Genomic DNA, 13207 nt, shown 5'->3' with positions numbered 1-13207 from the left:
AGTTTCTTACAAAACCAAACACACTTTTATCATATAATCCAACAATTGTGCTCCTTGACATTTACTCAAAGGAGTTGAAAACTTAGGTCTACACAAAAACATTCACATGGATATTGACTGTTGATTATCACTTATTTAGAAGCAGAGAAGATGTAATTCTGTAAGTGAATGAGTAGACAAATTATGGTACATTTACAAAGTAGAATTTTATTCAGGGATAAAACAAAATGAGCTTCTGAACCACAAAAGGACATAGAGGAAGCTTAAATGCTTACTGCAAAGTGAAAGAAGCCAATGTGAAGAGGCTTCCCACTGTATGATCACAACCAATTTTCTAGAAAACATGGTTTTCTAAAAAAAGGAAAACCAAAGAGACAGTGAAAAGATTAAGGATTGCTAGGGATTCAGGAAGAGGTGGAGAAAGGGTGAATAGGTAGAGTATAGGGCATTTTGGGGTAATCAAAACTACTTGATATGATAATCTAATGGTGGATATACAGAATTATGCATTTGTCAAAACCCACGCAACCATACAACAAAAAGAGTGAACCCCAATGGAAACTATGAACTTTACTTAATAATAATATATCAAAGTTGGTTTATCAGTTGTGACAGATGTGCTACATTCATGCAAAACATTAATGATAATGAGGGAAACTCTGTGTGGGGGGGTGGAGGCAATTGCTGAGCAGCTCTTTGTGCTTTCTATGCATTTTATCTGGAAATTTAAACTGCTCTGAAAATAAAACTTCCTAAAAAAAGATGCATGCCTTACTGCCTTTAATTGCTATGCCATGGGGACAATTTCAAGACCCTCTGGGTGTTTTTAAACTACTCAATGTGAGACATATGGACTTCAGAGTAATAGATTAATGAATTTTTTTATATATCCCAAATCATTCCAAATTGAAAATGTACTGTGGGAATGGTGTGAAGAAGACTTGCAGAAGCTTCTCCAATTTCATGGTGAATTGGCATAAAGTCTTCTAGACTTCACATCAATGCCTTTATATTGTCAACTAGTCCAAGAACTGGATATATTCTACATTTCTTGTCTCCTTAAAACAATGTCTGCCACTTACTTTACACTCAATTTAAATGATGAACACTCTTTAAGTTTCTGAGAAGCCCGTGGCTTTCATTTTCTAGTATCTCTCTTTCTAAATTCTATCCAAAAACTGGAGAAAGAGAAAATAAAAATAAAGTCTTATAATTAGTTCCCTGCTTCTAGGTTTTCTTTGGCCTTTCCTCAAACTGAAAAAGGAAAAAAAGAGAAGCAGCTATGTAGGATATGTTTTTACTGCAACTATAAAACCATTAATGAGGTTTTCATCAGGTTAAACCAGATAATTTTTAACTCTTGAAAATGTTTGAAACACCTTTTTTCCCTTAAAATTCCTCTCTGCAGCATGTTTAAACATTTTATATTTGTTTGTTTTGTGTGTATGTGCGTGTGTTTCATACAATGCTTAATCGACAAGTAGGTTTTCAATTAAGTTCTAGTGAAAGTTAGCCACCTGCAACTCTTGGAAACTACCAAAGTGACAATCAGAGTTCTTTATGATATGTTTTATGAAAAAGCCCGGCATGTTCTCATGAACACGTAAAAGTTTGTACAGAGTTCAAGCTTGAATTCATAACATTTAAAAAGATCGTTATGTATTCAGTGAGTTCTTGACTGTTGATGTTGGCTGATGGATTTTCTTTACAGGGCTGCATTGTATTCATACAAACAAATAGTAATTTTAAGAAGAGTTTGCTCATGACGTTAGATAAATTTTTCATTATATTACTAGACATTAACTTGTGATAACATGAGACTGTACTGAGGTATAAAATATCAGTGTTCATATCAGTCTATGAAAGGTTAGTAGGTTAGTAGTGTTCATATATAAAAATCCAAGGATTAATGAAATGTCATTTAGTATACAGCAAATGAAATAGTCATGCTAGCCATAGATATCTGCAATAAAGAAATTTATTACACAATTTATTGCCAATTTGTCTCATTCTTACTAATGTGCTAATATGCCTCTGGTTTTTAAGTAATATTAATAACTGACTTCTCCATTCATGCATGATTTTCTAAACCAACTTTATTTAATATATAGCTGGATATGCTTTCCTAACATTTTTCATTTTAGTCAAATTTCTCCATATCCGAGACAGATATGACCCATATCATATGTATCTAACTACTGGTACAATTTTTATAATATTCTTCCTGAAGAGAAGGTCAATTTGGCTACACATTATTGCATTTGTTTGAAATAAGCTTTTCATTTTTACATTATTTTATATGACAAGTTTTCATTTACCTAGAAAAGTTGTGCTGTTTTCACTGTTACATATTTTCCATGGCATTCAGAAAGGTTAAAAAATAGACAAAAATTGCTCAGGAAAAACACATACACATGCAAAAACACAAACAGCAAACACTAAATGGTAATGCCAAATCCCGAATACTTGTATTTTTTCAAGAAAAAAATGTTGTTTTATGTTTATGCTAGTAGGAATTGTGGTATGAGGGTTATGCCAAAGAGAATTTGTGAAAATTATTAGGGAAATTATTGGTGATTTTGGTCACAATACACTTAGTATTTACCTGAAGCTTGCTTCTCAGGATCTCCAAGCACTTTGCAGAATAGCTTTTACTAATCTTATTACACTCCTTTTAATAAGGGGATATTTGAGTGAAGATATAAAGGAAGAATGCAAGTTGCTTAGCAAATCAGAAGAGTATGGAGGATAATCCAGTCTTTCCAGATTTTAGTGCAGTGTTACATATACTCCAAGTGACCCATCATTACAGTACAGCTGTGTCCCTGGCTATAACACGTGCATGGGAACAGTTTGCTGCACGCTTTGGAATTCTTCAAAAGATTGCGCTAAGCATTAATATTGCCAAACACCCCAGGCACTGGCAAATGCTCTTTCCATTTGCTCCCCCATATGTGATATTGTTTGTGTCTTTTATGCTTAAAACTGAAGAAAAAAGAACATTGTTTATGGGATTTTGTAATGTGTGTGCATGATTTTAAGCAAAGTATTTTGCATTCTGGTACTTAGAACAGTCCGTAAATATCCAAATAGATATAAAAATTATGAAGTTTACAAAAAAAGTGTTCCAAACATCACAGCCACTATTCAAAGGCAATCAAATTTACAATATTACAATGCAGAGCATCTCCTACCTCCCCACACACTGTGTTTCTTCAAGAGTCTAGGAATGCTTAAGTAGGACATGAAAAAGGAAACATAACAAATTCAAATTATTAGATTAGTGTATTTAACAAGGACTAAGGAACAGCTGATTCATTCATGCACTGAACTGGTTTTCAGTCCTAAGATGCGCAATATACTGTGGGAATTAGTAATTCAATTTTCAGATCTTATGCACTTTAAGAAATAGAATTAGTGAAACGGCACTATTTTTTAAAAATTAATCAGATATGTAAGCATTTAAAAACTTAACAGTTTGAGAATTATAGGTGAGGTATTTTATAGAATGATCCTCAATTGTAATTTTCTGATATTTTTCTCATGATTATGTTGGGTTTTTGGGAAAGGGAGTCTACAGAAGTAAAGTGCCATCTTCATCATATCATATGAAGACTGCACTTATCAATATAATGTATCACTGTTTGCATAATTAACTGATCACATAGTTTGAGGTAGCATCTGTCAGATTTATCCATTGTAAAGTTACTCTTTTGCTTTCTCCCTTTTCATAATACTTTTTGAAAGAAGGTTTCTGTGCACAACCCATGCTGGAGGGGTAAGGAGTTATACTCCCTCTATCTGAGGTCAACTTATCTACATCGAGTATTTGGAATTTTTCTGTATAGGAGATTTGACTATTCATCTCTATTTATTGTTTATTCAATCATTTATTTATATCAGTGTGGACTCATGATGAGGAAAGTCTGAACAGTTCTTACAGCCAAGAGAAGCCTAAGGAAATAGGATGACTAAATGCCTTGTAGTATTCCAGACCAGAAAGAACAAATTAGAAAAGAATAGAAAAGAAAAGAAAACTAAGGAAATTTTACGAAGAGGACTTTAGGTAATAAGAATGTATTAATATTGGTTCATTAATTGTAAAAAATGTACAATACTAATGTAAGAAGTTAATATCAGAAAAAACTGGGTGTGGGGTATATGGTAGATCTCTGCACTATCTTTATAGTAATTCTGTAAACCTAAAACCATTATAAGATAAATGCTTAGTAACTTAAAAATGCCCTCTACACACAAAAATATTGATGCATTCAGGAAAGGTCAGAGTTTCAGAACTAAAGTCATAAAATTTTAGTGGGAGTATAAATTGCCATGATCTGTCAGTAATTATCAAAATATTAGTATGCATGTCAACTTTGGTGAATCAAATTCACTTCTAAGGATCTCTTTAGAAGAAATAGAAAGATTTAAATGTATCATTGAAGCTTTATTTGTAATAATAACAAAACAACATAAGATAACTTAAGATAACCTACCAAAATATTCAGTTGTATATTGATTGAGGTCATTGTGGTACTTCTTCATAGGGTAGCCAGTAAAAAGAAGGAAAATTCTCTAGATGTATTTGCTCTCTGGAAATAGAAGTACAATATAATAAAAAATATATACTGTATTTTAAAACAGTAAGATGAACAAGAAGATATTATGTATGCATTGAATCATACATACCAAAATGTTAATGATGGTTACTTTAGGCAGAGTAAGACAGTAGTGGAGAATGTTGACTTTTACATTTACCTTTTGCTAGTTTGAACTGCTACAACTTTCATTTGTTACTTTTGTAATAAAAATATAACTTTTTTGTTAGTAACAAAGGATACAAGTATTTATGTATACATTATTATTTTGTAATAGTTATATTATAATGTATTAATATGCAATTGATTAACCAAGCACAGTTCAAGTTATCATAATTTAATTAATAGGAAATTATACATCTTGTGCCCCATCTAAATGTAAGAGAATTAGGTGTCACTGAGTCATTAACTTATTAATTTATTGACTAGTTCTCTAATATGTGCCTCCTGCACTCCTGTTGTTAATTTCTTGGCCTATGATTGAAAGGTGAATAGAATATTATCCATATTTTCAAATCTCATTGTGTAGTTGGTGAGATAAACAAATGGCTGACTTATTAATAAAGAAATGTAATAAATGCCCTACTTTACCTTTAAAGGTTTTGTAAGTAATATTCCGTTTTTACAATGGAGTATTGAAAATGAGGTGGGCTGATAGAAAACCATCAAACGGTATAGTGGAAACAAATGTGGAAATATGTTAAAATAGATACTTTTGTAAAACTAGGAAGGGGTCACATCACAGAAATTGTAATATGTTGTCTTGGATGACCATTGAGTTTTATCTTACATACCAGTTGCTTTCAGTTGATTGTGGCTTTCTGCGGCAAAGCATGGAGACAGATTCATAGGCAGAGTACGTGCTTGGTGGAGACTGTGGCAAATGCTTATTGATACCTATCGAAGGTGCCCATTGGGTAGGAACAACAGGTCTGCCAAGTATTTGCCTAGAATTCAGAAGTTTTGCAACATAGTTCTGACTTTCATCCCTTAGTGCTGTTTAGCAAGCTGTTAAAGAATTTAATTATCACTTGAATAGTGAATACAAGAGGATTATTTTCCTTGTTAACGAAATGCGTAAGAAGTGATCAAAAATAAAAATTACGAATAGCATAATGGAACTTATAGAAATGTAAGTATATGTATTCACAATTTTTTTCAATTTGATTGAAAGCAAGTCAGATCATTAAATAAAATTGAATAATTAAGCTCAACAGTTTAAGCCACAAATACTTCAAAATATAGATTACAAAAGAATGAAAAAATTCAAAAAGTGTGATTACTTAATCAGGCCTGTATTAATCAGAGAAGTAACCATCAGTGAAGACTGGACAGCAATTTTTAACCATGCAGTATTTAGAATATACAATGAATAATGAGATGTTTTGTTCCATTAATTTGATCAATATTAATTCACTGGAAATATTTTATGGTTCTGGAATGAAAGCAACTGGTGCCTATAAAGTCTGTTATAGTGAGTGCTAAGAATTAGACCACTAGTGCATAATTAGGAATGATCTGATTATTAGTATGAGTATTAGAAGGTATAAAAGAGATTAGGAGATGCAATTAAAATATGTCTAAAAGTAAATTCTTTGTTTTCTAAACTAAAAATGAAGTAACAAGAATAGAAACAATTTTTGTCTGTAAATATGGATAAGGATGACTATGCGTATGTTAATATATATGGATACATACACAGAAACTTTCCTCTTTATGAAAGAGAAACAATTTTGGAAAAATGAAAGAATACCAAAGAGATTTTTTGGTATGTTGTTCAGGGGTCAGTACGCACTCAGCCTCATATTCTTAAGTAAGATTGTAAAATGTGACAAATGATAAGCCTGTGGCACTTTAAGATCACGACTCCAAAGGGAATTTAAAAGACAGCTACAATTTGAAAAAATAGTCAGCTGCAGTTACTGGAGTATGCTTCCTCAAGTAGAAGAAAATGCAACTGTGATTTTTAATATTTTAATAAAAATATTTTAAGTTACAAGTGATTAATCCAAATACCTAATTCCTTGAACAATTTATATAATCCAAGTATTTCTAGATTTTTAATTGTAGACTTCATTAAACATTATGAAAATATTGATGCAGTTTCTCCTCAATTACAAAAAAAGATTCATTTTCTAATCAAACTGTTAGAAACAAAATATTTTTATATTTATGGTAATTAACCAATTGTCAAGCTATTTTATACTTAATAATGAAATAAAATGTAGAAGAGCTCATTTATATTAATATACACTCTGAAAACAAAATAAAAGTGTCTATAAAACTGACTAAAAAAGGAGAATCAACATTACCAAGTATACAAAAGAACTATGTAAACATTTATATTAACATATTTTCACAATTCACTTGGTTAGAGTGTCCATTAATATATATTTAAAAGAATAATGAAAACTACAGAAAAATAATTACAGATGTTTATTTTGCATGTCGTGTTACTGAACAGATCATAAAATATTCATGAATAAAAATGGTAGAAGAATAGTAACATATCTGTTCACATGAACGTGTCTCTTTTAGCTCTTAATATGAGCTAATGATAGGCATAACATCACAAAATAAAAGTCATGTTATTTTATGCTTTTGAGCTATTTTTTCCACAAATTTAGTATTTTCTAAATAAAATGTCTCAATTAGCAGTCATTTTAGTGATAGCTGATAGATTGACAAATAGATATATTACTATTTTATTCCCAGTATTTTTACAGTTATGCTTTATCTCCAAATGTCATGGAAACTATATGCCCTCTAGTTTCTCTCATTTCAAGATTGGAGATGATACTAGCCTAACGAATTTCCCTTTTAGAGGAATTCCTGTGCAGACCGTTCCAAACCCATTCTTTTATCAATCATCTCTTTAGTCTCATAGAGGCTTAAGGCCAGTCAGTCAGAATTGGTTTTTGCCCAGAGGATAAAGGGTCTAACATTACTTGAATTTAGAGGACAAATTGACTGGATTTGTCAATTTGAGACTTACTTTTGAGACTCAGATAATTTGTCAATTACCTTTGAGACTGAATCTCAAGGTAATTCCACATAGCTGCTGTTGTGCTTTTGTTTGGCATCATACGAGGTACAGGGATTTTCCTTGTTGATGGATGTTTGTATTATCTTATTGTATCACATCTTACTTTGTATACTGGTGGTATTTGCCTTGTTAAATTTTATCTTATTTGATTGCTGATATTCTACTCAGACCTTTATTTTTCCAGTTGCTTTGGAGCTGACAGGCTACATAACCCAATGTCACTTTCTCCTGAGTGTATCAGTGATCAGAACATACTCATAGGAAATCTAACAAAACCTTAGGGTATTTCATGGACAAATTAGCTAAGCTTTCATTGTTTTGTTTGGTTTGCTTCTTATAATCCTGGAAAATGTTGAACAATGCTGCCTTAGCATCATAGGCTTATATTTAATTTCGAGTTTATAAAAATGTCAATCATTAAGACATTCAATTTTTCCTATATTTATTCCTAGTAAAAATGCACACCTTTAGAAGAAGAGTGGGTAAAATATATTGGAGAGTAGAATAACTACAAAGATGTGTTTTTCCTATGTTAGCAAACATGAAAGCAGGACCATAAGAAAATGGAAATGAAATTAGAATTTAGAAAAAAGATGGAGCACTAATTAGTGAGTTTAATATGCACAGACAGAGAGAATGGAATGGGAAAAACGGACAGGATAGCCTTAATTGTGCTTTGTTTAGCTTAGCCATTTGGTTAGCCAGAGCTTTTACAACCAGCTCTTTTATAGCTATGACATCTTTATGCAGCTGTCCTTTTCTTTTTCTGACTTGGCTGCTTTTGTGCACATTTCAAATGTTTTTGATCAAATGCATATACAGTCCAATGTGTTTTCCCTGAAAGCACTGTCCCTTGACTAGGGACAGCCTTAGAGTAGCTTTCATCAAGAATAAAGGTATGGGAAGGGGGTGGGAGGATGATAGGAGGCAGGATGCTAGCTGTGTCTTAACAGTTTGAAAGAGATTAGAAGGGAAGTGACATGACTATTGAAAACCTGTCAGCTGGTCCAGAAAAGTGCCTCCACATGGGAGAAAGATCCATAAAATGCCAAAGATTTCATGTGTAGCATTGGTCATAATGGCTACTCCTTTTTTCTCCACTTGGATGGAGTAAAAAGTGAAGTTCCTGGACAAGCTCCGTGCCCCTGTCTCCTTCAATGCTGGCAGTGACCTGTACAGATAGGATTTCACATTCACACATATAGACAGACTGTCTCCCCTGTGATCCTAATACTTCATGGTTATCATCCAACACCCTCTGCCTCTCTCACAACATAAATCTTTTTTCTTTTAAAAAAATAAAATAAAAGAGGCTGAGCTAGTGAGGATAGAATATATTACCTCATTCTATTTGAGGCCCTGTGGCAACTCAAGATTAACTAAACCACTGAATAATCTCATTTAGAAAAACAGGCATGCAGCTCAAATTGGATCATTCTGTTTTGTTTTTTGCTTTTTTTCCACCACAGAAGAGATAGGAACAAAATACATTGAAAGAACACACAAATAGCATTAATTGGAACAGTCACTGTTAAAACAATCTCACCAGACTATTCCAAGAACACTTTTGGTCAACTTGGGACTTTGGAATTAAGAATAAAAGGAATTTGATTTGTGAATTTGGATTTTCCACATCATCCTTATAAATAAAATTATATACAAACATGAAAATTTATAAGGTACTCATAGTGCTTATATTTGATAATTATATATATGTACAACATGACAAAGGTAAAGAATAATGAAGTATTAAGACGCAAAGTCATTTCTTATAAGTATCACAGTGATCTATCTTCATATCAACAAATCAATTGGTTACACACAGTGTATTCATAAAGAAAAAATACAGCCTTTCTAGTTCAGTGGGATATTTAAGGTATCATATGAGATAACATACATAGATTCAAGGTATTAGATTATTTATTATTTTTCTATGTTTAAAAATACACATTGCCAAACCGTTCTTAAATACACTGGCATTTGTCTCAGGAGTTTATGCTAGCAATTTATAGATAAAAGCTGTCGCCAGTTGCTCTAGAGTTTCTCTGTTGAATATAGGGTCAAATACAGGAAATGTATAAAAGACAAACTTTGCCTTCTTATTGGACACACATATTCCTGGGTCTTTGGAGGAGAAATTTGCCAATAGTTTTCTAAATAAATATATATTTAAAATAAATTTTCCATTACATTGTAAGAAATGCTACAGTTCGTCAGACTTTTCCATTCTTCCTTTTATTTGGGCATTAGATAATTACAAGGAATATGTTGTGTGCTTTATATCTACTTGTCTTTATGTCTGATCTATCTACCTATCATCTGTCTCTCTCTCTATATATATATCTATCCATCTTCTATCTCTCATATATCCATCTACCTACCATATCTCCCTCTTCCCGCTGTTTTCATCTATCTATCCACCTACCTACCTACCAATATATTTATTAATTTATCTGTCATTCATTTACATAACTATTTAAACATTTATCACTTCACCTATTTTATTCTCGAGATGAAATGTGGGATTAATCATAATCCCAATTTTCTAGAACAGTGTTATTAAGTGTTTATCAGGGCACCTCTTTTGTTCAGCCTTTCTTCAATCCATCCTTTTTTCTTTCCTGCATTTCTTATTGTTTAACCTCTCTCCACTTATATTTCTCTCCCAACAGAAGTAATAATTTTGATACATTAGATATCTATAATTTATTTGCATGTGCTTTTGTTTTATGCACATATAACTTTACACAATGCTGTTATTTTTAAATTATTTTTTTTCCACTCAGCACCATGTTTCAAAGGTCTATTCACATCCTGTGTTTAGAGTTGGTCTGTTTTTCACTAACTGCTATGCAGTTTATATAGTGTTAATACACTACATTTTGTCCCTTCCTTCCAATGATGAACACCTTGGTTGCATCCAAATCACTGCTACTAAAGACAGCACCATAATGAACATTTGTGTATTTTCTCTCATACTGGTACAAGAATTGCTCTAGAATATACATCCAGGATATGACTATATCTAGTCATAACATATATCTATGTTTATTTAACTTTAATTTAATGCTTTCACATTACTCTTCAGAATACCTGGGCCAATTTAAACTCCCAAGAGTAATGTCTACAATTTTTCACATCACTAATTCTCAGGCAGCACTTGCATCATATAACTTTTGCATCGTTGCCACTGTAATAATTGCAAATTAATATGTCTTTTTATAATAACCTTCTTTTGAGTCTTCACTTCTGTGAAATAATGGTTCACAACTTTTGCTCATTTTTTCCTATTTTGATTTGCTGTCATTGTATTACAGATTAGCAAGAATTCTTTGTATATTCTGATATTAGACATTTGTGGTTTTAGATATTGCAAATAATTTCTGGAAATAATAAATTGGCTTCTCAACTTTGTTCATTGTGTCCTTTTGTTGACAGAAAGCCTGTATTAGATGTTATAGAATCTATGAGCAATTCATCTTTGTTAACATTTATTAACCTGTTAACTTTATTATTATTATTTTATTAATTTTTCCTGGTTGCCTATCTTGATTTATATTGTAAAGCTTCCATATTTGCTTTAATTAATTTACATATAATTACCATACATGAGAAATAATGTTATAATGACAAGAATGCAATTAAATATGGATCAAAAAATGAAGAAATGACTTTAGACAAGTAGCTTGAATGAAATTACAAAGAGGAGTGCATTAAAAAATACCAGCAGTAAAATCTCTGAATAATTAAAATGACAGGCTAAAAATAAAAAAAAAAAAAGTTTTTTTTTTTAGAAAATACTAATTTGCTGCTGGCACTGTGTATTCTTCTTCTTTGTTTTAATGGATGACTTGCAGGTACATCTTCCGGTTTGTCCCCTGGAGACTTTGGCAGATGAAATTACCTGTTTAAGTTTATTCCAAATTAAATTTGTTGTTGTATTCAATGAGTCATCGTGCATATCCACTTTAGATACATCTGGTAACAGAGGTCCAGTCATAACCTCATTACTACTTGAGCTTGTTTCAAGAAAAGTTCCAAGTTTATGATCGTCTTCTCTTCTTCTTTTGTGCTCCTGCAGTTGTGTTATCCTAGGCATAAATCTGTCAACTGCCTCTGAAGGAGTAATAGCCTTTTGTGCACCAGGGTAGGCCACTGAGTTTTTAAAAGTGTTTATTTGTGTTTTCTGCAAAGAGTCATTGTGGTTATAATGCCCCATTGTTTTACCATGGTTTCTACCATCCTTAGAAGAGTTTGATGCTCTGTCAACATGCCCCCTGGATGAACACATACATTTTGAGGAGAAATAACATAAAGACAATTCACAGGAATATGGAAGATAAGGATTTGAGTTGCCTACAGAAGTGTTCACAGCAGCTGTACAAAATCCAGACATCTCTGAGTGGAAGTCTTGTCTAAAATTCTCTGTGTCTTTATGCTCTGTAACCAATTTCTTTGTCATGTAATGGTCGTTATATTACAATTTAAAAGGTGAGGGAAAGGAAAACAGAAGTGACTTATTTATTGTTTTCATCATTCAGAATCATATAATTTAAACAATCACTTAAAAATGTTAACAATTCTACTCCAAAACATTTATTCCTTGAGAAGGGAATATATTCACATGGCTTAAAACCTTTATTTTCAGTAGTTCTTACTACATATGCCTTCTGCACTTCTGTTTTTTTTTTTTTTTCCTAGTTTCTTCAACTGTTACAAATTCTGAAGCATAGCACACATGAAGCAATCCACTGAGAAAACTCTGTTCATCCATTTTTCTCTTGGCTCTCCTTGCACTTTTTAAGTTTATAAATTTAATAAGATAAACTTCCGTAAAGTCTTCTGGTGGGTATTCATCTAGAGCATTGTACTGTTCATTTGCACCCAAAGTGAATCGCTCAACTATTTCCTTCATGGCTCCCACAGCAGGACCTCCTTGTATTATTAATAAGTACTGAGATTCCAAATTGATTGTATATACTTTGACAGCACCAGGCCATCCTCCCTCCCCATATTTGGCCCACGTGTTGCATGCTGCTCTCCAGACCTGGTGGTCAAATAAACTCCCTAGCTCCCCGCTGCTCGACGCCATCTTGTCTGCTTTGATCCTCTCTCTGTTAACTTTAAAGACTTTCACAATGATAACTTTTTTTGAAGTGTACCTTTTTGTATCGCACGAGATAGAAATCCAGTTCTGTTTTCTCCACAAAGTGAGCCAGTATTCATACATCATCAACTAAATACTCAGTTTTTGGCACATTGATCCATATACTATTTAAATACATGATTTTCTTTTCAGAAAAGCAGCAAGCTAGAAGGCAATGAAGTGACATTTATAAAATGCTGGAAAAAATATGTGTGTAGTGTATATATATTTTTTCAGACAGATACCAAGGGCCTTTACTGCACGAGGCATACTCTGTAAGAAAGATTTAACATTTCTTTCTTTCTTCTTTTTTTTTTTTTTTTTTTGAGACAGGGTCTCACTCTGTCACCAAGACTGGAGTGGAGTGGCACAACTTCAACTCACTGCAACCTCTGCCTCCCAGGTTCAAGTGATTCT

At 32.4% G+C, this 13207-nt stretch overlaps 1 protein-coding gene across 1 annotated transcript; it reads right to left on the bottom strand.

Moving 5' to 3' along the window:
• Positions 1-11483: 11483 nt before the first annotated feature.
• Positions 11484-12736, bottom strand: LOC117084797 (RNA-binding protein 48-like). Its single transcript, XM_033213295.1, is given in 4 exon segments — positions 11484-11542; positions 11545-12115; positions 12282-12338; positions 12341-12736. Coding segments are annotated over 4 exon segments (1083 nt in total).
• Between the last annotated feature and the right edge of the window lie 471 nt (positions 12737-13207).

Source organism: Trachypithecus francoisi, unplaced genomic scaffold, assembly GCF_009764315.1.
Source record: "Trachypithecus francoisi isolate TF-2019V2 unplaced genomic scaffold, Tfra_2.0 Lachesis_group1, whole genome shotgun sequence".
NCBI lineage: Eukaryota > Metazoa > Chordata > Mammalia > Primates > Cercopithecidae > Trachypithecus > Trachypithecus francoisi.
This window is presented reverse-complemented; position numbering and strand designations above follow the sequence as displayed.